This window comes from Acromyrmex echinatior, chromosome 12 (assembly GCF_024713525.1).
Source record: "Acromyrmex echinatior isolate Ae372 chromosome 12, ASM2471352v2, whole genome shotgun sequence".
Classification (NCBI taxonomy): domain Eukaryota; kingdom Metazoa; phylum Arthropoda; class Insecta; order Hymenoptera; family Formicidae; genus Acromyrmex; species Acromyrmex echinatior.
The window spans coordinates 4,742,008-4,768,708 of record NC_141863.1 but is presented as its reverse complement, the minus strand read 5'-3'; the positions used below and the strand labels follow the sequence as shown (position 1 = coordinate 4,768,708).

Genomic DNA, 26,701 nt, shown 5'->3' with positions numbered 1-26,701 from the left:
TTTCCATTTCGTGATTACTTCGATTTCGTCGTTTACTCAATATATAATTGCCGGAATTCCGATAAATTGAAAAAAGAAATTTGGAAGGAGTGCCGCTTCAGCATCTTAATATGAAAGAAAAGATTCTTGATGACGATCAATGGCTTGTCCGACGAGAAGTGATTCTTCCCACGGAGTGTAATATAACTTTTAATGTTTATACTTCTCTTATTCCTTGCATAATCGTGCTGTTTTATCGAGCGCGAGCAACTCTTATTCGCGCATTCTCTTTATTTTCATTGAATTTCAGTTCTCTTCGACGATTCAGCGACGTTGCTATCTTACATTATTACGGTACGCGTAGTAGTTACGCGACATGGAAACAGATATTTTCGCAAGAACGTTGTCGCCGGAGACGACTATAGTCGAATTTTAATTCTTGCTTCGCGCTGTTTCTTACGTTCCTATTCGTGTAACGGTCCGAATAACATTGATTTATGATGGTACGTGACGATGAGACTTTTAGTGTTATTGTTTTACGTTTCACACGTTCTTTTATTCAATCATATTTATTTCATTCCATTTTTTTTAATTTTCCTATTTCTTAATTACTTTTGAAAAATTTAATCACTGCATTCCAAATTTTCAAAATATCTTATATAGTAAAAAACATTTTGTTACATTTATTTTATAGAAATAATAATGAGGAAAAATTAAAAATAATTGGAGAAATCTTAATTCTTAGAAGAATATATTTTTATGAGTATAGAAAATTGACGTGTATTGAACGTTTTGCTTCGTTAGAACGTGATGTGCACCAGATCGATGCGACTGGAGAATGCATCTAGAAATATCTTCCGGAAAGGTTTCCTCGTCGCTTTTCTCATACACGCAATTGAGTTTACACGGCGTGTGGTTTATAACGCAGGCCGAGAAAGTATATTGTATCGATCCGAGAAGTATATTGTATCGCATCTGAAGCACATCACATTGCTTTTTGTTTATTTCACGACAGGTGTGTCGCAGGCAATATTATTTTTCTATAATCGTTGTTCTCTAAAATCGTTCTCTAAATTCGCCCTATAAGATTCGTATCTTGATAGAGATATTTCAGTGAAAGTCGGTTTACCTAACATCTACACGGACTATCTTTCTTGTTTCCCAAAGTCGACTGATCGCGGAGCGGTCGGCTAAGATGTCATTATGCAATCCGAACGGCACCAATCACTCCATTCTATTTCCGTCAAATTTTGCACGCACTCGTGGAAGCATTGTTGCTGTGGCGTTACGTAAAACCAGAGCAAGGCATTTCTATTATTTTAGCGATGTTGTCATGGTTAAAATTAATTCTTGATTTGTTCCAACAAAACACTTTTTTTACGATAAAACTAATAATAACTAATGATATAATCGAGAATATATATATACGCTGAAAGAAAAGCATTTAGTATTTGTGAGTATATAATTGATAAAATAATATTACATAATAATAATAATAATAATAATAACAACTGTAAAAATGAAGCTTTTAATTATTATTTTATCAATTATAATCATATCAACGACTTTTTTTTCAGTGTACGCTTATCACTTTATTATTAGTTATCTTTGACCATGAGATAAAGTGGGAACGTATACATATTTTTATACGAGAATTTATTATGATTTTCACTGCATAAATCTTGTTGATTATCATGACAAATGACAATAATTTCACTTATGCGAATGTCCTATATGAATTATGGCGATGCACGTATTTCGCCGGATACTGGCGAATTCACGCTGGCAATCTGTCGCGATTCCGTATTGATAAGTCATCTTGCTGACAACAACGCATATTTGCGCACACGTGGCGCCAGAATGACGTTTAACACTCCGACATTTTTCCAGCGACCTTACTTTAATCGTGTTCGCCATTCATCGTCACTTGCACATTGCCAAGGTCTTTGAGCTCGCGTCTCGTCTTTTTTTTCCTTTAACACCTCCTCCGCATATTCCTCTCCCACTCTTGTCGTTTCTTTCTGTCTCTTTTTCTCTGCCTTGGCACGTTTTCAGAGTTAAAAAAGTAACTTAACGAAGGACGGCAGAAAGGAAAAGACAAGAGACAGAGAAATCAATTTATTATTCTGGTCCAAACTTCATCAGAATAGATAAACGAAAGTACTACACATTAAATATTCCTATGATAACAGTGATAATAACGTGACACGATAAATGGTAACAATAGAGAAAAGATGTACTGTTTAGGTACCTAAATACAGCTTTAATGTAAATATATAATATAAACGTATAATATAAAATTTATATTTATAAATATATATTTGTTTATTATTATTATTATTTAAAAAGTATAAAAGTGTATATATGTACGAACATGTATATATATATATATATATATATATAATATCCATTCATGTCGATTATGATACGTAATATTAATTTGAACAGCTGAAATGTTTTACTTTTTGTCTAATCAAGTTTATTAATTAGTATTTCAATTAATTTTTTATATACAATATTTTAATTAATTTTTAGATTGATTCAATTTTATCAACAAGGTAAGAAGCAAGCTAAGATTTTAAGAAAATTATGAAAAGGAAACAAGAAATCTCTTTCTCTCTCGTGAGAGAGATTAAATGAAATTATTTTATAGGAAAGGAATAAATACATGTGAAGTAGAAAGGAGACGATAACATAGAATAACGAGAGGGAATCTTCCTTCCCCAGCGCCGGAAGTAGTCGAAAGTCAATCCTCTTCCTCCTTTCTCTCTACCGCTTTTGGCGATCCGCCAAACTCTTATGATCACGCGTGTGCACGAATCAAAATCACCAATGAAATATCCGATCATCATTGCCGTTAGGGTGGAAGATGATCGAAACTTGTACGGGAAGTTGCTCCGGGCGAGAAAGCGGAATCGAGGTCGCCGCAATTATTTTTTATCGTAGTGTGTTAATTGCAGAGCGCGTTGGGATTAATTCGTCCGTTGAGGAAGGGATTAACTCTTTCGAATCACGGATTATAAAAAGTATCCTAGTCTAATTTTTTAATTCTTTCCTAATTCATTTGTCCTGAATTAAAATTATGTTAATATGTCAGGAAAAAGTTTGATTGTGGAATGAAAGACGTTATTGTTTCGGTTGATCAGATTGTATTCAAATAATGCCGAGTTAAATAATAGTCTGAAGCTTTTTTAAATTTTTATGTAAAAGTAAAATATGTGAAATGTGAGAAACCAAGATGAAAAAATATGTACTTAAAATACTATTTGAAACTTTATTTTAGTGTGTGCGATAATTATGTATCTTTCATGCTTCATAGAAAATTTTATATCAGTAACGTTAAAATGTTACAAATTATATGCTATTATAAAATAAGTTTGACATGAATGAAATATGTTCCATTATGTAACACATTTTAAAATGTATGTTATCTTTTCTGTTACAGGTATGTATCATCAGATCTTTCTTATCTTCCTTCCGCCAGCGACTCGTATCGTGAGTAAATCATTTTGCGTTGATAGTGTTTTGAACATTCTTTTACATAATCCGATTGAACTTACGCGTTGCAAACATTCATATTACTATAATGATTTGAGCAGGTAATTGCATATCGAGATATCTAATATTGAAAACACGGTTTTTTATCTTTCTTTCTAACAGACAGTATTGTACTAAATTTGTGATGTGATAGACACACATTGTTTCATTTGTCTGTTTCCAACAGTGTAGATTAACTTTAATCTCGGTTTAACTTATCTATTTTTTGTCTTTTTCTAGAATGAGACTAGAAAAAGATAAAGACTATGTTGAACCAAAATTAAAGTTAATTTTCATTGATAGAAATAAACGTCAGTGATTCACATTAATAGATAATTACACAGTATGCTCATATCAGATAAATAAAACGAGAATGCACGACTATTCTTGCTATGTGACTTCAGAGCAAATTGATGATATTTGACATACGATAGCTTCAAAGTCGATTTGTCTCATCGATGAATATCATTTCATTTTATCTTTGCTCAGGAGATATAGAAAAAAGCTTTTAATTTATATTTTTATCATTACCAAATTAAGAAAAATATTATGCTACCTTAATTTTGTTTGCACTAATACTTGCGGGACGAATTTAAGTTATGCGCGCAATCTTTGCGAGGTTGTATAGTATAACACGAAAAATTTTACCTCTCTCGCATAGTTTGTTGAATAATGAAAAAACGAGAAAAACCTCCAACATTTTCGCTGACGAAACGAAAATGCAACTGAGACAGTGAACTAGGCGATAAAAACACGAAGGAGATTGCCCACGCGAAAAATTTTATTCTTCGCATGGCCCGTTATTTCTATCGGCTTTACAGATGTCGACAGCAAGTTTTTGAGGTTTTATGCTGTTGTCGGTTCAATTCTGTGCAAGCCTGTTTTCTGAAAAATAGTTATTCTGCAATTTATTCTATGCAATATATATTTTAATTTATACAAAGCTCAGTTGTCCATTTCTTTAAAGCTGAAAGTTTCTTCTGAAAATATCTACATTACAAACAACCAGAAATTCTATTTAACCTCATCAAAATTCTTGTTGGTTTAATTAGAAAATTGAATTTTGTTTATAAGTTGAAAAATAATTTTTTTTTAGTATAAATTTTTTTTTAAATTATCAAGCTTGAACTGAATAGTATACGTTAAGATTTTACGATTTTAGTTTTTAAACTGAGAAAGAGAGAGAACTTTTTATTTTAATATACAATTAATATTCTTTTTTAGATTTTTAAAATTTGTTTAAATTATATAAATGCTTTTCGTGTAATTTATATTTAATGATTAAATAGGATGCTACAACGTTTATTGAAAAACATTTTTAAAATTGTATTGGAATTATATATAGCTGCTAACATGTTTCGTAAGCGATCTTACATGAACTGCTCTATCATGAGCTTAAATGCTCATTTTGGTTGCAAAATTCATTGACCTCGTTTAATGATAGAGTTGCTTCTTCCTAGTCACGAAGTTCCGAAATGTTCTTTTGCCTCAAGCACTTCTCCAAGAACGCGTTCTTCAAATACGCTTTCGCAGTCACGCTTTCGAAACTGCAGTTAATGTTGGTGGCCAGAACATGTAATTTGCTTAAAAGCTCGGACCATTCTGCGTAAATGTTAATTTTATACAGATATGTTAGTTAGAAAGATAACTTGTATCGTAAAAGCATCTCTAAGCATTCTATTCTGTATATCGAAGTAGTTTTGATTTTTTTTTAAAATGAATTAATATATTAAATTAAAATTAACGTAAAATTAATATATTATCAGTTAATTACTAAAAATTGATTATAATATTAATGATGTAAAAGTTAAATATGATTATTGATGTATCATATTTTTGTTTTGACTTGAATAAATACTTATGCATATTTTGCACAAATAGACAAACAAGAAATTTGAATATTATGTGTTAAGCATAAATTGAGATAAAAGCAAATAATAGAATATTGTTTATATACATTCTAATTATTGATATTGGCGACATAATGTTTGTAAAAAACATGATTGATCTATAAAAAGCTATAATCCAATATTGATCCTATCAAGGCATTTTATAAATTGAATTAGATTTATATTGTACGTGTGTAGTGCACGCGTATTCGAAATGTGAATTACTTAGGTCCGATTTTTCATTATCTGTTAATTTGTGGTTAAGCTTAATCTGATACTTCATCGAATGGGCTTCCAAGACATCATCATAAATAAAGCCCATTACATAAAACATCAGGTTAAATCTAAATCACAAGTTAATCAGATAATGAAAAACTGGACCTAATAAGAAAAATTATAGTTAATAAATAATAAGCGATGAATCGTAATTAACATTTAAAAGTAGTTGATCGCCACGCTTACATTGTTTGCTAGAAAAGTTATCGTGCTGCCCGCCAAAATTTTATTTCTCGGCGATCAAAGTAATTAAATTCATGGGTCGTTGCATTAACCGCTAAATTTAATTAATTAATCTACTGCACACTTGGAGGCGCGCGGTTGAAACTCGAATTTACTACCCAAAACAGGAAGCATAGTTATAATGGTGCTCTGTAACTTTCGAATAGTCATTAATCAGAATATTCAATCATCAACTACATGGAATTTGTGGCGTCACGCTAAATGCGATTGCAATTTTTTTTTTTAATGACGCATATTGCAAACTACTATTCACATTTATTCGCGATGCAAGATCGAATAAAGCTTTATTTTGTAAAATTCGTTTTTATTTATAGCACTCGGTATCTTTTAAGTTAATTCATTCTTTAGATAATGATTATAGTATTATTTACACTCTAAAAATTTACTACATTGCGCATATATTTATATTAATTGACTACGCGGTTTGGGGAAAACATTGCATATTTTGATCTACAAGATTTAAACAAACGTTGAATGCCAATTTCAATTGCCAACACGTTGTGCGGCTCAGTAGAAAGTTTATTACTGAACGTTCTTCTCAAGTTATTGCCTCGGGCATATCAGAAAATCGAATCTCATTTCTTTGAGAATCGTTGGTTCAATTTTGGTAACGAGTTTTTACGTCACAGAAATATATCAGGAAAGAAAGGGAAAGTAATTCGTTTGAGTGCGCAATAACTACAAACGAGTTGTAATTTTTAGAGTTGTCCAATATGAATATAACAACTATGATATTAACAATTACAAGTGGAAATTATATAAAAATAAATCAAATAAAAGAAAAAATTCCTATTTTTAACTGATATTTTTGTTTTTGATTCTCCACAACATGTAAATACCATTATACATATAGTGATACTTTTGTGTATAGTCTTGCAAACTTTGCGCCTTGTTCGAAATAATGAAATAAATTGATTCAAAATTAATTAGTCTTAATCATCGATTGATATCTACGTGTATATCTTTGAGACATAATAAATGAATTCATTTTCATGAAATTTATTTTATTATTTCTCATGAAATGGGAGCTTCAGAAATTATAAAGAAGTATGAAAAAAGTTAACATTCTAAGATTAATGAATGTTCCATCAGACGTCTTTTCTCACGATTGTGGGTTTGTATAGTCAGATTTAAACTTTTAGAATCTACGTATGTATTATATTTCTGATAAGCAGGAGGGAAGAATAAAAGTGAAAATCATTGGCAACATTGACATTAAAATACGAAAAGAAATATCCAAATATTTATAACTGCAGTTTATAAAACGTTTTTATAAAACATTTAATTCATTCATGTTTATTTGTATCAATGTAGCTTTAAAATCTCAGTTTAACTATTATTTTTTATCTTTTTCTGATTATGAGAATCAAAATAAGATAAAAAATAAATTTAATTGAGCTAAAGTTAATTTACATTAGAAATGGACATCAAAGCTATGAAAACTATGCCTGAGTTTTAAGGCATCCTTGCTTGAAGTATGCAAGTGAACTTCTGCTTTATGGCGATTGATGAGAGGAAGGTTTAACATTTTTTTATTTACAATTTAGAATCTTATAATCAATCTCCTATACATTGTACAATTATTCAAAAATTTTTGTTTAAAATCCAAATGACTCGTCGCTGTAGTCGAAATTTAAATGTATCATACTATACGGGATATGTTCCAAGAAAAATTAAATTAAACAAAGAGAGTAGACCATTATTTTTATTTATGATGTAGTAACATGATATAATACTGATATTGATATTTACTACAACATTATTGCACGTATGCAATTTTCAAGCATCTTCTTTTATACTAAACCTCCTAGTTCATTAAAAGCACACACAGTATTGTTTTTTTATGGAATGAAGCTTATTTTATTCATAAAGTATAAAACTTTTTTATGAAGCATATGATTATGAATTGACGCTAAAAGACAGATAAAACTGTAATTTTCCAATTTTTTTATTTTTCATATGAAATCATATAATCCGCATTGCATTATTGTTTCTTTATGCGAAAAAAAATTTATAATTCTGTGCAATCCATATATATAAAAATTCTTATTGAAAAAAGGCAGCAAAATGATCAAAATGCAATTGCATATATATGCGATTTATATTCACGAATATTGAAATATCTATCGCGAATAAAGAAATATGATCGCAAATATGTTGACCCCGAATAGCGATTCCGCGAATAATAAATTCACGAATAAGTCGACTGTATACAAATTACAATTTGTAAATGCTCTTTGGTATACATACACGAATAAATAATTAGGTTAAAATATTAATCTGCTATCAAAAGTATATGGGATATTCCGATAGAATTTGTATCGTAGCATCTACAAAGTTAGAAGAAAGGAAGATTAATATTAAATCTATCTTTTTATTTCCACGTGCTATAATTCCGGACGTTATAAAAAGAGCTTTTCACGAACGCTTCGTTTAACTTTTCACGAGCATGTTAAACCGGAAGCTCGCGCTTATTTATGGTATAGGCGATCCTATTAATATATGTACATATACACCGCAACAGAAGTTGCGCTCACGCGAAGTGCGCTGCAGAAGTGGCAATAGTTCATCTTTTGTATTTTGGAGAATTCGCTGCTACTTGCATTGAATTTTTTTAATTCCTAATTTCTAATTAGTATATCTGTGTTTTATTATATAAAACATAAATTCCATATAATTTATGTAATTCAAACAATTTATTTATCATCACACTTTATTTTACATTATACGAAACAACATTTAAATTTATTTGAAAATCACATTGATTTTATATATAATATTTTTTGATCTTGCATCTAAAATAGTTTAAAATCTTATTTAATTTGATGTTTTAAAATTAAATTTCTAAATTTTAAATTGAAATATCGCTGACAATACTCGTCTTTTTATATTATTGTAATTCATTTTAACTACAAAAATCTGCGATTTGGTACGTTCAACGAATGACTGATTCAGTTTCAATTTTTTGTTTTCTTTTCAAAACATCGGCTGCTACCATTCTTTTTCCTGTCGATCTAATCACATTTTTATGTTCGCTACATTTCGATTTTGCGTAAATCGCCTCGATTACATATGTGCTCTGTTACCGTGAAATAATTAGCGCGCTATAACTACGTGATAGCTCGCGTGGCCTACGTAGGTATATTATTACACGCATTGTTTACGGACAACATAAACGCATTACTGGCGTGGTAATGTACTGTACAACAGCGTACACACGTGAACATAATCCTATGAGGGACGACGAGTAACGGTGCTAGTCGTAAACTACGAGCGAGAGAGAGATAGCTAGAGAGATAGAGAGAGGTTTTATTAAGTGGTCAAACGAGTAGAGAGTCATACGGCCATAGAGTAGAATTCAGTTATTTCTGCGATATCGTCAGACTCAAACGAAGAAGAGTTGGCTGATAAGACGAACAATGTTCACGCAATTTACTTAAAGGACTGCTTGATTTATCAGTGTAATATTCCTGAGCAACTTTTAAACCTGCACACAACGGTACTGAAAATTATTAATACGTCAATAATGTTTCAATGAAGCAATATTTTTTTATACACTGTAATAAATATATTAGAGAAATTGCGTTTTTATTTATTGATTTATAATAACTATATCTGACGCAAATATTTTTTTTTTATTAATGCTTGAAGAGTGAGTCAATGTCTATTTATTTCTTTCTGCGATATGTACCTATACAAGAGACATTCGATTTGCCGTGATTTCTCAGATTCTGGAGCAAACGGTGTCCATTTTCTAGAAAAGAAGCGTTATCGTTAAATAGCTTTTTTAAATAATGGAGATGCTTATATATTTTCGCTCCACGCGTTATTGGGTTTTACTTGGGAAAGTAGATAAACATGCGTAGGTATAATCGATATCATTGAATTTATAGCTCAGTCAGTGTCGAAATACCTTATTTGAGAACGACCAATTTTATTCCGCATATTAAATCTTGTATAATGATCATGATTCACGCTCATATAGATTCATAAGACTGGCTTGTTTGACACAAGTGGGCCGAAAATAACATCGCCTCATTCTTTTGCGCGTGAAAGATCGAGAACTGATTCACCGTCGAATTATTTACATATTTATTGAATCGAATAATGACTTTGGGAAAATGTCATTATTCTTGATGCGTATCGCTGTGACACTTTAATTATTGTCGTATAATATTGTATAACACAATTAACACACTAAAGATCAATTGTCTCAAAGTTGCTGTGAAAATTAGCATTAAATGGTCGTCTAAAAATAGAATTTATATATTCAAGTACACAAATATTATATATCTTTGAATTATCTTGAATCCATATCCGAAAAGAGAGAATGGTTTTGTTGAAGTATATCTGAAAAAAGCTAGATGCAGATCTATATATATATATATGTATAAATACTTTTGTCGGACCATTAAAATAATTATGTAGAACACTTAAACGTTGATAACAATGTTGCAGTTTTCTAGTAATCTGTTTGCGTCCTACATAATTACTTTGTTGGTTTAAACAAAATTATTTTCAGATTTGTATCCAGCTACATTTTTAGATGTTTCAGCAAAATCGTTTCTTTTTCATTTAATTATCGATTTTATAAACGAATGTCTCTGTTTCCGTAACTTTAAATGTCGATTAATTGCAAGCTGTAAAGCGTGTCGGCCAATACTGTGTTATATTCCGCTGATAACTTCTATCATCGTTTAATAATTTGATACGAAAAATATTTTGAACGAAATATTTCAATTATTTGGTCGGAAGATGTAGAGCATTCTCAATAATTAACATGCATTTTTGGCAACGTTACATTTGGCATGTATCAAGAGAATATAGTAGAAATATGATAGAACTTGAACTACTTCTGCCAAATTTCACTAATTCGAATATCACGAGCATTAACACATTGCAATCATATTATTACTATCATCCTTTTGCTTAGCTTTATGCAGGCTTATGCAACTTTATTTTTGCAGTTTATAATTGATGTGAGATAAGCATCATCATGAATTGTATAATTAATTTTTACTATTTGAAAGAGAACAGAATTTTGTAGAAAATTTTTGATTTGTGGCCAAAATATTATATATTTGTGTTTTCAAATTATTTGCAGAATTGTACGAATAAATATTCAATGACACTACATTTTGAACATTTCTAACAGAACTATCTCGTCATTGATAGGGATAATTTGTAATGATGACAACTTAAGCACGGTGTTAGAAAACAAAAATAATAGAGAAATATTTTTATTTAGTTTTTAAAAAGATTTGAAAACTACACACAAAAGGACGGTTTTGTTATAATATCTAAAAATTTATTATAGATATGGATACAGATATGCAAATAATTTTATTTGATTATCAAAATAATTATTATATATAAGACGCTCACATTGATTGTTAGAACGTCAAGATTTTTGCAAGTTCATCATTTTTGAGATTTCTATGTAATTATTTTGATAATCCATCTGAAAGTCCATAAAAATTATTTTCAGCTTTGTGTTTCTAGCTAAATTTTTCGTGTCTAGCTACTAAATTTTGCTTAAGCAAAATCTTTCTTTTCGTATAGCGTATATTCCACCCACGTGCTTGTGATTTGTTGTGATATTATGTGACAGTAATACTCAATTTATGGTACATTTTTCTTGGTAATACTTCTAATAATATTATAGCACACATTTATCAAATAACTGACGAGAATAGAATTGATATGGAAAAATATAAATTATAAACGATACTATAAACAACTAGATTGTCACTGTTTCATTAATATTTTATTACGCAACAAGAAAAAAATGATAAATACGATTATATCAAATACGAATTACGATACATTGAAAGAATAAGATTTTTATTAGTTGTCGTCACGATGCGTTCGAAGCTGCAATTTAATCGTTTATCGAGATATAAGCTTTTACTGCAAGCACAGAACGCAGTATAAACAGCTTGTAGGGCTTTACGTGCGCTCGACACAGAAAACGAGCGAACGACGGACAGCGTGGATGGGTGTTGGCGCCGTGCTTTTAAGGCTTTTTAGTCGTGCATCCGTCGTGTATCCATCGTTCTGTGAAAACTGTTTTTCCATTTGCATTTCATTGAATTTAAAATGAACAGCAAAACTATTTGAAAGATATCTAGAATACTTTTAATCTTCACGATAATACTGTTCCTTAATATCATTGTGTTTCTTATATTATATTATTGCAATATTATTATAATTTAGTTATTATAATTTTTCGTGTATTTATTAAAATTGTTTTTGCCTTATTTTAATCATTGATGAACTGTCTTAATATATAATATATCTAGAAAATATATTCAAGTTTTTTGCGCATTAAATTTGAATATCAGTATCGTAATTTAAACAAAGAATCGATAAATAATCAGTAATAGTATGAAGTAAAATAGTATCTCCCATAATAGTTCTTGTTTTTGCAATTTACATTATTTTACAATTATAAATAATATAATAAAAGACTAATAATTTTTTATTAATTTTTTTTTCCTTAATCTTTCGTATAATAAATAAATATATTAAATAAATTATTATTTCTGTATATGATAAATAAATTATTATTTCTGTTTCTTCTAACAATAAGCTCGGAATACTGATTGAAAAAATAACAAAAATAACAAGCATACACGTTGCTTATGTATTCGTACATATCGAGATAATGTACTGAGAGTGCATTCGCCTGCGGGAAACTTACGGACTCAAATAGAGTGGACTTTGACACGCTTTAAACGCAGACGGTTGACGGTTGTTGCTCGTATTTCTTTCATTTTGTTTGAGAAAATATAAGTATATCTCTGGAATAAGTGAGAGATCTCGTTGAATCTTGTAATCAATTTTAGATCCGACCAACGACGCGTAATTAGATTTCAGTAATTACAAGAAGCACTTTTCTGGTGTCCGTCCGCTTAACCAACGCTGTTTTTAGATTAGTTTAAATTATTATCCGCATCTTAATTAAATTATTTGCTTGCAACTATCTATAAAATATGTATACATACACAATTGTCTATACATTTTGTTTGGATATCAAAAGAGCAATGACAATTCAATCTCTTAGAGTTAAATAATATTTTGTTACTTTCAATTTTTATGTCAAAATGTAATGTCAAAATCAATCCATTTTTGTAATTAGTTTTGAAGTAGACAATGTCCATATTAACGTGTGCATTTAGCAAACAATAAAATAAATTCGAGTCAAATTTAATACATTTTCACGGGTTAAATTATTTAATGTCATTGTTTTAGTTTTTAAATTAATGACACATTTAATAGGAGCACTGGCGATCTATAAGAAATGATTAAAAATAACTTCAATTGAATATAATGTGACATGAATTTAACGATTTATAATCACCTCATTTTATTTTGTAAACTACTCGTTCTTATATATATTTCTATTCGTTTGTTGATTACGATTTTTGCGATCTATTATAATTGATTAAACGTAACTATATTGATCGAACAGCTGAATACGCACGGCAATTACTGCATCCGAAATTGCTACAATTTCAGAACGGTATGTGTTCTATTCTCGATTTCATTTCCCCTAAAGGAATTTCAGTAATTACATTTCAATCCACGACGGCTCCATCTTCGATCTCATACCGAATCTCGAGGTGGTCTTTCCATTAAAGGGAAAGAATCACCCGCCTTTACTTTTTGTCTTTTAACCCACACTGAATCGTAGATTGAACGACTTGTCTTATTACTTTAAATTGACTTTGATATGTAATTAAAGTTTTCGAACATTTATCGATTTATTAATGCAAGGTTCAATCAGAAATAAAACAATTAGTTGAAGATTAAATGAAATAACAGAATTGAAATCGCAAAAAATAAGAATACGTCTCTATATAATATTTATTTATCTTTTTCTTTAAAAAGAAAAAATATTTTTAACTGAAGAATGACGGTTTATTAAGTTTAAAGTTTGGGGTGTACATGTAAACTATTTTTTTTAATAATTTATAATCTAAAATCTATATATTGAAATATCTCTTTCCTTCTCTCTGATTGCGTTTTTATTTAATAATAATTAAAGTAGACAGCAAAATATCTATTTACGATATACGTAATTACCTTTTGAGGAAAGATTTCTGATAACAAGATGAAAATATTCTTGATGTAATCTTATATAATCTTTTTTATACAGTATAAAAATAAAATAATATTAAAATCATATCAATAATTCTCTTCCCTTAAATAAGACTGATTATTGTTTTTAAGACTTATTGTTTTGAGACAAGAGTAACTTATAAAATTTAAGTTTATGTATTCTTATATTTATAATAAATCTTCATCTGATATATGTTATAACTATAAGCCATAATGCTGGCGCCATAATTTTGGGGCGAAACAGATGTGTTGAATTATTTTATTTTAAATTTCAGAATTTAAAGAAGAGTATAAAATGTAAATGTTGCACTTTTAATACACATACACACACAATAAATATATGATAGTCTCCACATTAATTTTATTTTGTGATAAATTAAAAATTAGTAGATTGAATCCGGAAATCTTTTCTATTAATTAATAATCACAATTGCAAATTTTATAAAAGTAATCGTGAAAGGATGTAGATGAAGAAAGATGACAATGCTGCTAAGAATTAATGAGCATTTAGCTCTTGTTGAAAAGCGAATAATAGAGATCTGAAGCATCGCATCCCTCCGCGTAATCCTTTCCCAACCTCAGAGGGGGCGAGAGTATTCTGATAGGGTAAGCTGATAGCGATCGAGGGACGGAGGGGGCTTACCTTTATGGTTTCCGATGCTTTGTGGCACGAAATTCTGTCTGTTATCGAGCATGGTTTCGAACTTAGCGGTCCTGTCGTTCGAACCGTCTGCATACAATTGGCTTTTATGCATCCGAATCGTGAAGCACGAAACTTGTGTCAATTTACCAACAATTAAATATGACTCTGTGCGATAACTCACGAATTCTATTGTTTTCGAACAAATGCGTTGGCTGAATATTTTGTTCGAGAAAAGGTGCGTTAATATTTTGGTAATTATTTTAATATTTTATTGCAAAATATGTATCGGCATTACATTAATGTAAATGAATCAATATGCAATCGTGTTTTTGATGTTAATATTGCTGCCTTTCAAATAATAAAGACAGTCAAATAATTACAATTCGAATAACATAAAAATGTATAACATGGAAAGAATGATTTTACTGAAATATTTAAAAGTTTAGCTACGTATAGAGAGAGACCTGAATTTTGTTGGACCATTAAAATAATTATGTAGGAAATTCAAGCATAATGAGAAGTACTACAAAAAATTTTGATACCAGCTTGAACATATTACATAATTATTTTAATAGTCCAATATTATTTTCAGATCTGTATTTAGCTAAATTTTTAGATACTTCAATAAAACCATTCTTTTTGTATATTTTTTAAAGGAAATTACATATTTTTTAACAATAAAATCTGATTTCGAAATAAATTATCAGATAATTCTTCATAAAGAAATCTATAAAATACATGTAATAATAAAAAACAGCAGACAAAAATAGGAATTAACTACTTCTGAATGACCACATGCTGTTTAATGATGTGTATTGTGAGTCGGCATAAAAATGATTACGTTTGAATGTTTTTACGAGATGCCGGAAAGTCAATGCAGCAGGGGAAATATCAGAGGTTTCAAGTTGACAACCAGTGGCCAGGTAATCAGAGAACAGAAGTGATATCTCCATAGCAACACCCCAGCATCCCTTGATGGCGAGAGACGCCACTGCGCCGCTGTCGTTACCGTGTTCAATGCAACATGCTGTAACTGTTGCAACCCTTATTCTATCTATGCCTTTTTCCACCCGCTATGACTTTTATGTCGCTTCCTGTGCTGCAAGCTCGGTAAAGAAGGTGTACGGGCGGTTCTTTATTATTCCGTTACTGATGATTTATGGCGCGATGCAATCCGCTACGTCACCGTGACAGCGAATCACGATATCGTAATATGCGCCGCAGCCGAATACAAATCGTCTTTCACATTGTTGTTAGGAATGACACGATACGTATCTATGCGAGCATCCATGCTCTCAGTACGAATATTTCATTGGGACACAATGAAACTAATGTAATTGTGATAGTTCTTCAGTTATGCGTTGGACGTATGTATAATAAATTACATTATTATTAATAATTGAAATTGCACATTTTTATGTTAAATGTAATTCGTATTATTTCTCGTTTGCTACTGATACAAGAATAGGATAGGATTTTAACATCATTGGTATTAAGCATTAATAAATTAGAAATTAGTAAATGTAATTTATTCATGAGAAAATATGAGAAATAAGTACGAGCGAATATTTCATACTCACTGACAAGGTAAGTTCGGCAAGTGTAGAATTTAAAAAATCTGCGTAAGTTTAGAATAGATGAACCTAATCACGAGAAAAAAGTTTTTTAGCTACTATAATTCAATTTTAGAGATGCAGCATTCTCTTGAATAAAATTAGTTTTTACGTTTTTAAGCGAATATCTCGGGATAGGAAAAAATGTTTCCGACAAAAATTTCATGGTTTCGAAAGCATTTTATAACAGCGTGATTAGATTTTTGAAAAATGTTAGATTTTTAAAATCTATTCACTCCGTTATAAAATGCTTTCGAAACCATAAATAATTAATAAAAAGATCAATACAGAAGATAGATGTTTCCTTTTAAGTCATAATAATAATTAAAGACAGGATGTGGTCCATTTTTGTAAGAGGTTACATAATTAACATATTATCGATATAATATTTTACTTGCTCCGATTAATCTTTATTATTAATACTTTGCATTTAACGAGCTAGATTTTTATGTGTAACAATATTAAAAATTTTATGGCGCAAATAGTGATCCAAGTTACTGTATGTACTGTATTCTCTTCTTATTATATTCATTATGATAAAATAGAGCTTACTTCACATATTTATTGTCTAGAATTTTACGAATACTATAACGATTTTACAAGTAAGATGGGAACTATAAATAGCATGGATGTTTGAAGCTCGATTCAAAAGATTTCGTATCGCCCTGTTTAGCCTGTCTATTCATTGCCAGTCGATTGCGGGATTGTTCAACACGGTTCAAGACCCGTTGACAATGACGCGAGTCTATTGTTACATCAGATGCGCCTGTTGCATCGAAGCAATAGCGGCAATATCCAGTTCTAGCTTCTGGTCGAGTAACGATGCGTCGCTGCGGCATTCGAGTCCATTTATTCGATTGCCGTGTTGATGCCGCAACTCGATTAGGCGACATATTACGCTCACCCTTCCTCTTGGACTGCTTTAATGGTAATAATTAATTCCTTCCTCCGCGAGAGCGATTCGCCAACGTGTCAAATTCGAGTTTCACTCGCCCGGACTCGCTATTAGTGCCTGCCGAATGAGTAAACTCGTGTATCTTTTATCGGCTTTACTTTGTTATGGTGAAAGGTAACAATTAGGTACTATTTGGCTGAATACTCATATTTTTTTAGATATAGTCGATTTTATGCTATTAACTTGTGCTCAATCCGTGAAATACATTGTTCGATATAGGCGTGATATGCTGTGTGAATTTGCACGATCATTGAACAGATATAAATGCAACTTAAAATAACAATATCAATATTTGTAAATAATAACTATAGGTTATAAATTTACAGTCGTGATTCTTGATCGTTAGAAGGATTTGTATATTTTTTAATGCAGGGATTTATATGAAATTATCTTTCTAGATCTATAAAATTTAATTGGATCTAGTACATAGATTTAAACATAATTTTATTGGATTATTAAAATTATGTAGAACGCTTGACATTGCAAAAATTTCAACAATTTAGCAACCAATTACTCCTATATAATTATTTTGATAATTCAAATAAAATTATTTTCATATCTATCTAAATTTTCAAATATTTTAAAACTATCTTTTTCGAATTTGTAATAGCAAATGTATATCGATTAATCTTTTTTTAATTTGTTTTAATTCTATTCCATTTAAATTATTACATATTATTTCAATGTAATACATTCTCAGCAAAAATGCAACGAATATTTCTGTATAATTATTCTGTATAATTATTTTAATAGTTCAAACAAAATTATTTTCTCTCTCATGTATTTTCACTTAATTTTCAAATATTTCAACAATATACCGTATAGATCTTTGTTTTTTCCTCTCTCTTTCTAACATTGATTACGTCTAATATACACAATCTGTTGTACGGCTTTTGTGATAACAATGACTAACGACTAACGACTAATGACTAACGACTAACGATTATGGTTTCCGAAATCCAGGCTGGATATCCGTTTACGTGGCTTTCGTTAAACCCCTTTTACACGACCATCGAATCTCGATTAAATAACCGCAAGCATCCGTGCACACACTAGCGCGCGGCGTCTCATTTGCACATTAATCGGTCTAACTAGCAATTACAAAATACACTGCAACATGATACATATTCGCAGACAATGCCTCGTCGATAGTTCATTATTGATTGGCACGCTTCGGATTGATCGAACGCATTTGTCATAAGGGATTAATTAGATTAAATTGTAACTTGTAAATTGTATCATATAAGAGAGAATTAGTAACTTAAATGAAAAAATTACTCTTGAAGAACTTATCCGATTATCCACTCTCATTGTAAGTTATTAAAAACTTTGTTTCCGAATGATTTTAATTTCCATGATTTTAATTTCCAATTTTTGCAGATTGTGATAATGAAATGTAATGATCTTAATCTGAATTTTTTAAGATTCTATCAGTACGGTGAAATAAGTTTATGGTAAAGTATAAATTCTTTACTGTCGTGAAAAATTCATTTTTCTGATTTTATTACACTATTCATTTTGCAATATTTTCAAGCACTGCCACCACACGGAATAAACGATTTTGCTGAGGTATTTAAAATTTAACTAGATACATACAGATCTGAAAAGAATTTTATTGGATCATCAAAATAATTATGTAAGGACGCTCAAACGATTGATTTTTAGAATATCAAAATTCATCATTTTGCTGTATTCTCACGTTTCTTTTACATAATTATTTTAATAGTCCAACATAATTATTGTCTTCTTCTCTCTGATCTGTATCTAGCTAAACTTTTAGATATTTTAGCGAAACCGTTTTTGCCACATTATATATTTGCACTGATCAGAAACTCTTGTCACAGGCTTTTTTAAATCCTTTCTTCGTCTTCTTTTGTAGTAAGCGGAAGATGAAGAACTAAGACATTTTGAACAATGACGAATACGGTCTATTGCGTTAATATTGCCATTGTCTGCAGACGATGGATGTGATGCAAAAGCCCTTGACGATCTTCGACGTGTGTGAATAGGTCTCCCAGAACAGCGGAAGTGCTTTGTGGCGTCAATTATTCCACTTTGGCATTAGGACCATGCGTATACTCTCCCTTCCTTTTGTGAGAAAAAAAGAAAATTCTACAGGAAACAAAGCAGATCTTAACGTACATGTTTTGCTTAGAGAACAAAACTTCATCTCTCTCTCTGATTATTTAGAAATACTCATTGCATTGTTGTATAATTGTATTTAAAACATATAATAGAATTAAATAGAAACACATAATAGATAAAAGTAATTTATTCTTGATTCTAAATAAGCAATATAAAGGAAAGCAATATAAAGGAAATTGAGAATCAAAAACAAGCAATGTAAATGTGATTTATTTACTTATATAAAAGAAAAGAGAAATGATGTAGTACGTTTTGATTATATTAAATCTTCATTATTCAAAGAATAAAGAGTAAAAATGTTGTGAAAGAAAAATATAATTTATTAGTTATTTAATTGAACAGGACATATAGAAAGAGAATGAAAGTATATAAATCTTATATTATATAATACTTAATAATTCAAATAGAATTCCAATATAAAACAGATTAGTCGATATATTTACGTTTATAAATATGAAAACATGTTGTGAAAAATTCTAGAGAGTTGATAAGTAAATTTTATTCTCGTATCTCTCCCTTATCTCTCTCGTATACATATATCTATTGTGAATGTCGCAATCATTATCTAATGTTATTAAATTATGTCAACTGATTTTTTTATATATCATATAAACAAGTTCAATGTTTTTACTCCTCAAAATTATCACGTATACCGTTTTGGTCAAAAGGCCATTCTATTTTTGATGCTTTGCCATAACTATCCTACTTGATTATTACGAAGTTTAACAGTCTGGCGATTAATTACGCGATCGTCTTTTAAGCAACTTTGTTGTCGTTCGTCGCGATTTGAAACCGCTCTGTTCAAGAAGTATACCCTCCAAGACGTTGTGGCAGTCACTAGTGTCCCTAAGGGGTGCTTAATGCCGTTGTAATCGGCCGCTTCTACCTTACGCCTGCAAAACTGCCCTACCGCACGTTATCGGCCATTATTCCCCACGGGGTTCCTTGGAATCGTCGCTTGACAGCATTCAGCCGCACACGACGCACTTTCTTTCCGCCACATTTCACCCTCGCCACCGTTGCCGCTTTGTAGCTTCCCGAGATATACGAGAGTCTTACATTATGCACCATAGGGTGGGCGTTGACGCGAGTACGGCGACATGGGTTGTTTATGACTGTGCGTATGGGAGATTTTCTTTCCCTTGGTGTTTTAAATCGTTTTTTTCCTGAAGTAGATTTTGAAGCTATTTCGAAGCTAACTTCGTTACATCAGTAACACAAATATTTAAGCACGAGTAACGTGTTATTCAAATCTTTAAATGTTATTCAAATCATGAAAAATAATTTTTCAAAGTCGTTTTAAATTTTTTTTCTGATATGCGAAGAACTAAATTAATTATTGCAAACAATTTTCTTTAGAATTGTCATAATATTTTATTAGTATTTATTAAATGTAATGTAAATATATTAATTTTTGACTGTATAAAAATTTTTTAAATAAAATATTTTATTTTCAACGTAAATTATAACTAGAATTTTCTTACGATATCTGCGATTTTCGTATTTAGTTTATCTAATGACTTGTGTAGTTCTTACGTTTGTAGCGATTGTTCTTGTGCAGAAAAGTATTTCTTGACTTAAGAGAATAGTGGCTGTATTATGTACGAAGGGCGTTACAAATAAGAAAGTAGTAGATGGTCGATAAGTGCAGGTTGAAAGGGCACATTCAGAGAACGGTCTTTTAAAAGAACTCCTTCTTCCTCTTAAAACTTTAACAACGCGATAAAGATAAGAGTTAAGAACAAGACGAACATATCATTCCCAAATCACGGGTCTAGATTACGTTTTGTTCAGTTATAATTTCGTTATTTGTAAAATTACATATATTTAATTATAAGTGAAAATTAGACCGATAAAAATAAATCAAATAAGAAAAAGAATCCTATTTTTGGTAAGCGGATCTTGATGCTTAATAATATTCAGATTCAATATAACTTTCTAGATTTAAATTCTGGATGAAGTGAAATTTTTTACAATTAATTCTTTGCAGTATTTTAATGTGCTTATTAACATCATTATTTAATTGACGATCAATATAATTTGTAATGTTATTTTTAGTTTCAGTTTAGGATTGCGTTTCAAGTCTAACAAATCGAATCAGCGCGCAATTTATAAAACCGAAAAATATATTTCCAAATTTGTATATGAATATTATTAAACAGCATGATCTTCTTTATTTGAAAATAGGATTCTTTCTTTTATTAAATTATTTGTTTTTATTTTCAAGATAATTTTTTCCAGTAGTATAATAAATGATTACTTATCATTGAAGATAAATTTATTTTATTTGTACGAATAAAAATAAATAATTAAAGAAATTGTAAAAACTAAGAATTTTAATCCTTAATTTACATAAAGTTTCATCATTCTATTAAAGTCTGTTAAATACTGATTTATTTTTCTTACAGATTTTACTATATTGTATGGAACGTCGATATATTTATCTGTTATATCTGTTATATCGTGTTTATTTTTTCGTCAATATTTTATAATTATAGTTATTGCAATATTGATTTCGTAACCATGTCTGGTATGAGTAATCAGTTTAGATAAATGTTAACATCAATAAATCTTGTTTTCATTTTTTACCGATCGCATTTGTTGTAGCGTTTCCTGCTTCGCGGTAATTGAATTTCAAAATATTGCGATGGAATATCTGCTAAATTATGTAGGGGAGGTTATTCGAGTCGAATATTGACTTTTATGATGGCATGAGTTATATTGTTGTTTATGTCAACGAAAAAGTTAACTAGAAAATTGAGAGGAGCAAATTAAAACTAAGAGAAGAAAGACATTTAGTACATGGAAAGAACGTGGTTTTTCTGAAGTATCTAAATTTAGCTAGACATAGATATGTAAATAAATTTTGTTTAAATTAGTATCTATCGAAATAATTTTGTAAAATATTTGACTGGTTTGCTGAAGAATGTTAAAACATTTGGCAGCTTTGTCATTAACGTTGAAGCGTTCTACATAAATTACTTTAATCAAACAAAATTATTTTCTGATCTGTACCTAATAATTAAATTTTAAGATATTTGAGAGAAACCAAAAATTGTATACAAAAATTTTATTTTAGAATTGCTCTTGTTATAGAATTCATAATCGTGAAATATGTAGTAAATTTTAATAAAACAAAATTGTGATTCTCGTTGAATCGTGTATATCGTGTAATGGATCGATGGTCTCGGTTCCACCCTTTCGCCGATAAGAGGGTTGCTGGGAAACCTCGCATTCCTGGTCGGTATAAACGCGGATAACATAGGAAACTTCATACGTTTTACTGGAAAAGCGGAAAATTGGGATAACGTATCTAGGGTTGATAATGCGTTATGCAAACGTGGTAACATTGATTTGTATCATATGCAAGTAATTCGCAGATTTATATGTCCATTTTTTCCAATGTAAATTACTTCAATCTCGATATTTAATGTACTTTTTCCAATTCTTGTAACTAGAAAAAGATGAGAAGTAAGTTAAATTGAGATTAAAGTTAATTTACATAGGTAAAACCGAATATAATTAACGTTTTTTGACAATCGCAATATATACTCTTTTTATATCTTCTTGATTATAAGTATAAAGCAATTTCAATTTATTGTATTTTTTTGGAAAAAAAAATTAACAAAATATTACAATGAATATTATCTTTCTTTATAAATTATATTTAATTTTTTTTAGATATAGACGTTTACATTTGTGAGGATATTTTATATTCGTAGACAAGACTATATTATAAATTTTGATATCATAATTTTATACAAATAATATTAAAGATTTTATATGCTTCGTATTTTTGCCGTATAACTTCACAAACTTTATCCTATCAAGAATTTAACTTATTTTGTGTAGGCACATGAAAAAGCGTTGTAGCGTAAATAATATATAAGATCATTTTTTTTCTTTTTACAGCGAAAAAGCAAAATGGTGCTGCTCTACGAACAAACAGTTTGGGTTCGGGTGCGAGAACGCCGCCCTTGGAAAGAAAAAGTAAATTTTCTGCCCTCGGTAGACTCTTCAAACCTTGGAAATGGAAGCGGAAAAAGAAATCGGATAAATTTGAGGCCGCTTCTCTGTGTAAGTAAATGATGCGATGTAAAAATAGTTCAATTTAAACGCGACATGTATTTTTATTTTTAATAATAGAAGAAACTTAATGGATTTTATGCTATATGTTATTTTTGTAATTGTCGTTGCTTTGTCACGAAAAATCTTTGCATTTTAAAATGATGAATGTTATTAAATTTAATATACGTTCAATTAAAATGTTTGCATTTTGCACGAACAAATGATATTTAATTTCTACTTTTTAAATTATTATGCCCGAAGTCGTTTTAAACATTTATCAACAATTTGCAACAACATTGTAATGCGAAAGTATTTAAATAGCGTTGCAGATAACAGAGCGAACAGCGTAATGACATTCGTGTACGTTTTTTTTGCCTTTGTTAATAGCGCTCGAGAGAAAAATCTCAGTACGTGCCAGCAGAGATGAATTGGTGCAGAAAGGGATATTGCTGCCCGTGATACGGTCAACATCGTTTCCGGAAAACGGTCAGTATGCATTTTCTTATTCTTTTAACTTTTTTTCTATTTTTATTCTATTTTTTGCTTGTTCTTCGATACCACGATTTTTTATTAATAATTATTTCGTTGTTTGTTTGGTCGTTTTGCATTTTATGTAACAACTTTATCTTTCAAATCTACTATGAGTTCAATTATATTGTCAGTTTTCAATTATTGTCTTTCTCGGTGCTCCTCGTTATGTATGTTGAAATTTGCACGCCAGACAGATATTTCCGAGTCCGTTTACCTGTCGCGCCGAAAGTGGTGTCCACCCCTTTGGCAGATTGCACAGGAAACGAGAACCAGAGTTGCTAGGGTGTCGACAACTTGCCATCCAATGACGAAGGTCGTAATTGCGTTTTACAGTTCGTGTGGCAGACGCGAACTCAATTTCCTCAGTAACTAGAAGTACCTAGAAGTACCTCGCCAAAATGACGCTATTTATTGTCCAAGCTGATTTATGTTCAATGTTTCTTGAAGTATCTTTTATCATTTGCCATATCTGTAAAACAGACAGCAACGTATATTCTCTGATATTATCACGATGTGATATCACTGTAATCCTTCTTACCGACGAACTACAAAGCTCTCAGAATGGTTTCACATTTTGTTCGAACGTGGAGTTAGTTGGTCTTTCCGTTCATTCGATATAGATACTAATAAACAATTTTTTTTTTCAACTTATAACACAATTAACATAAAGTTCCAAGAAATGTTCTCGATATTGATACAAAATTAGCAATAAAATCGTAAGTGTATTGAGAAAGAAATGTTCAGTATTTGTGATTATAATTTTGGTAAAATAGAAGATACATAGTTAGAATCGAAAACGACTATAAATTATAATAATCATTTTTAATGTCAACTGTATATATATTTTTTAATACTTATAATTATAAATATGTACATAATTATAATACTTGGTTCAACAATCAAATTTTTTTCAGTATCATATTTCATATTTTATTCCGAAGATTTTTTTACGTTGAATACGATGTCATTGGTAGAATTTGTATAGTACGTCCGAATTTTGCAATGGGTAACTTGGTGTGAAATGAATAAGAAATAACGTTTTTGATTATTTTTAAAACTTTTTTTTAAAACAAAATGAAAACTTGTTTTTAAATAAAATCTATAGTATCTAAAACTGTAATTTTTCAAATAAATTTTAGTTAATGATAATGACTTATTTTTAAAAGTATAGTTGTTTGAATTTTAGACATTCAATATAATAATTATGCAGTTAAATAAAAAATCACTTTTTCTCTTTAAAGTGCCACAGTATATACCTCAAAGATTTTTTTGCACTGAATGCAATACTGTCATCAAAATTTGTGTAACGTCAGGACTTTTAGTAAATAGAATAGTAAATTTTTGGTACATTTTACTCCAAATCTCTTTAATTGATGCACATCAATAAGGTTATTATTATTAATTTACTAAAAATTTGTTGTGCTGCACAAATTCTGATGATGGAATCGTATTTAGCACGAAAAAATCTTTGAGGGGCACTCTGAAAAGGCACTTTGGAGAGGAAAAAAGTGACTCTTTGTCGAATAGTGTGATTATTGTTACTAACATTATAATATCATTATACCATAATAATTATAAAAATGAAACCTCTAACCATAATTATTTTACCATGTTATTATAGTCACGAATACCAAACACTTTTATCTCAATATAGCTTCGCTGAAAAAACATAAACTTTATGTTTATCAAGAAATCTATAACCGAGAGAATACTTGCATTTCCAAGATATGTGCAGGACAAATGCGTTGAGCTAATTAACGGTGAGATAGTAGATTTCAAAATACCTATTTAGTTTCTCTTGTCGCAAGGACTTTTCAGGTTAGGTTAGGTTATTATTAGATTATTATAATAATTATTAGGTGTTGGAATTAATTCGTAGCGTTTTACAAGTGATGGGAAGTACTTTCATTAATGTATTTTTTAATGCTCATGTGAAATAAATAACATTCTTTCATTAAAAAACGCTACGAATTAATTCCAACACCTAATATCTTTTCTCAATACTTAAAATAACAATAATTAGCCTGTATCTCTCGTCAAGAAAATTCTGGGACTCTCATGATTTCCAAAACTATTTCGTGAGCTCCGTCATCAGTCATAGTCTCGTCCAAACAGTCAGAACTTTTCGAGACAAGTTTTGAGAAAGCGTGGCTCTTCTACATCCCACCTTTTGTAATTAAAGTATTCCGCTCACAGTTTCGTCAGATTATCGCAGGAAGTTGTGGAACAAACTTGGTTGGGGATAGTCGACGACAATGACATAAGGCTATTTATCAACGTACGTCATCCCGTCGGTTACCACGTGAGAGAGAGAGAGAGAGAGAGAGAGAGAGAGAGAGAGAGAGAGATATGTTTATTTAAATTAATTGCAAAATCGATGGAGATCCGGGAAATACGAGGTGACATGAATAGCAGAAAATATGGAGAAATATCGCGGAGAGTGATTATCGAAAGAAAAATACCGATAGCAATATCCGATATAATATAATATTAGATATAATATTAGATTAAAAAAAGCTTAATGTCATTATCCAGTTTACGTCTAAGTTGAATATCAATGCTTTAAAAAGTTGCTACCGAAAAGATCTCTTTTTGCAACCATGTTTTGTATGCAGTATAAAAAAATATTTGCTATGATTAATATATTTTTGCGTTACGAAACTCGTAAAAAATATACAGTTTTTTTATTCATAGTGCT

General features: G+C 30.1%; 1 protein-coding gene and 1 long non-coding RNA gene across 9 annotated transcripts in view; one reads left to right on the top strand and one right to left on the bottom strand.

The window, feature by feature from the left end:
* The window catches only part of LOC105149603 (phosphatase and actin regulator 2), a 289,109-nt gene that overhangs the window by 84,939 nt on the left and 177,469 nt on the right, over nucleotides 1-26,701 (top strand). For all 8 annotated transcript variants that reach the window (XM_087412168.1, XM_087412169.1, XM_087412170.1 and 5 more), the window contains exons 2-3: nucleotides 23,317-23,481; nucleotides 23,860-23,958. In XM_087412168.1, coding sequence (XP_087268294.1) covers nucleotides 23,317-23,481; nucleotides 23,860-23,958 — 264 coding nt within the window. The remainder of the gene's footprint in view (nucleotides 1-23,316; nucleotides 23,482-23,859; nucleotides 23,959-26,701) is intronic.
* LOC147907755 (uncharacterized) overlaps nucleotides 1-26,701 on the bottom strand; it is a 35,757-nt gene that overhangs the window by 5,241 nt on the left and 3,815 nt on the right. The window lies entirely within an intron of this gene.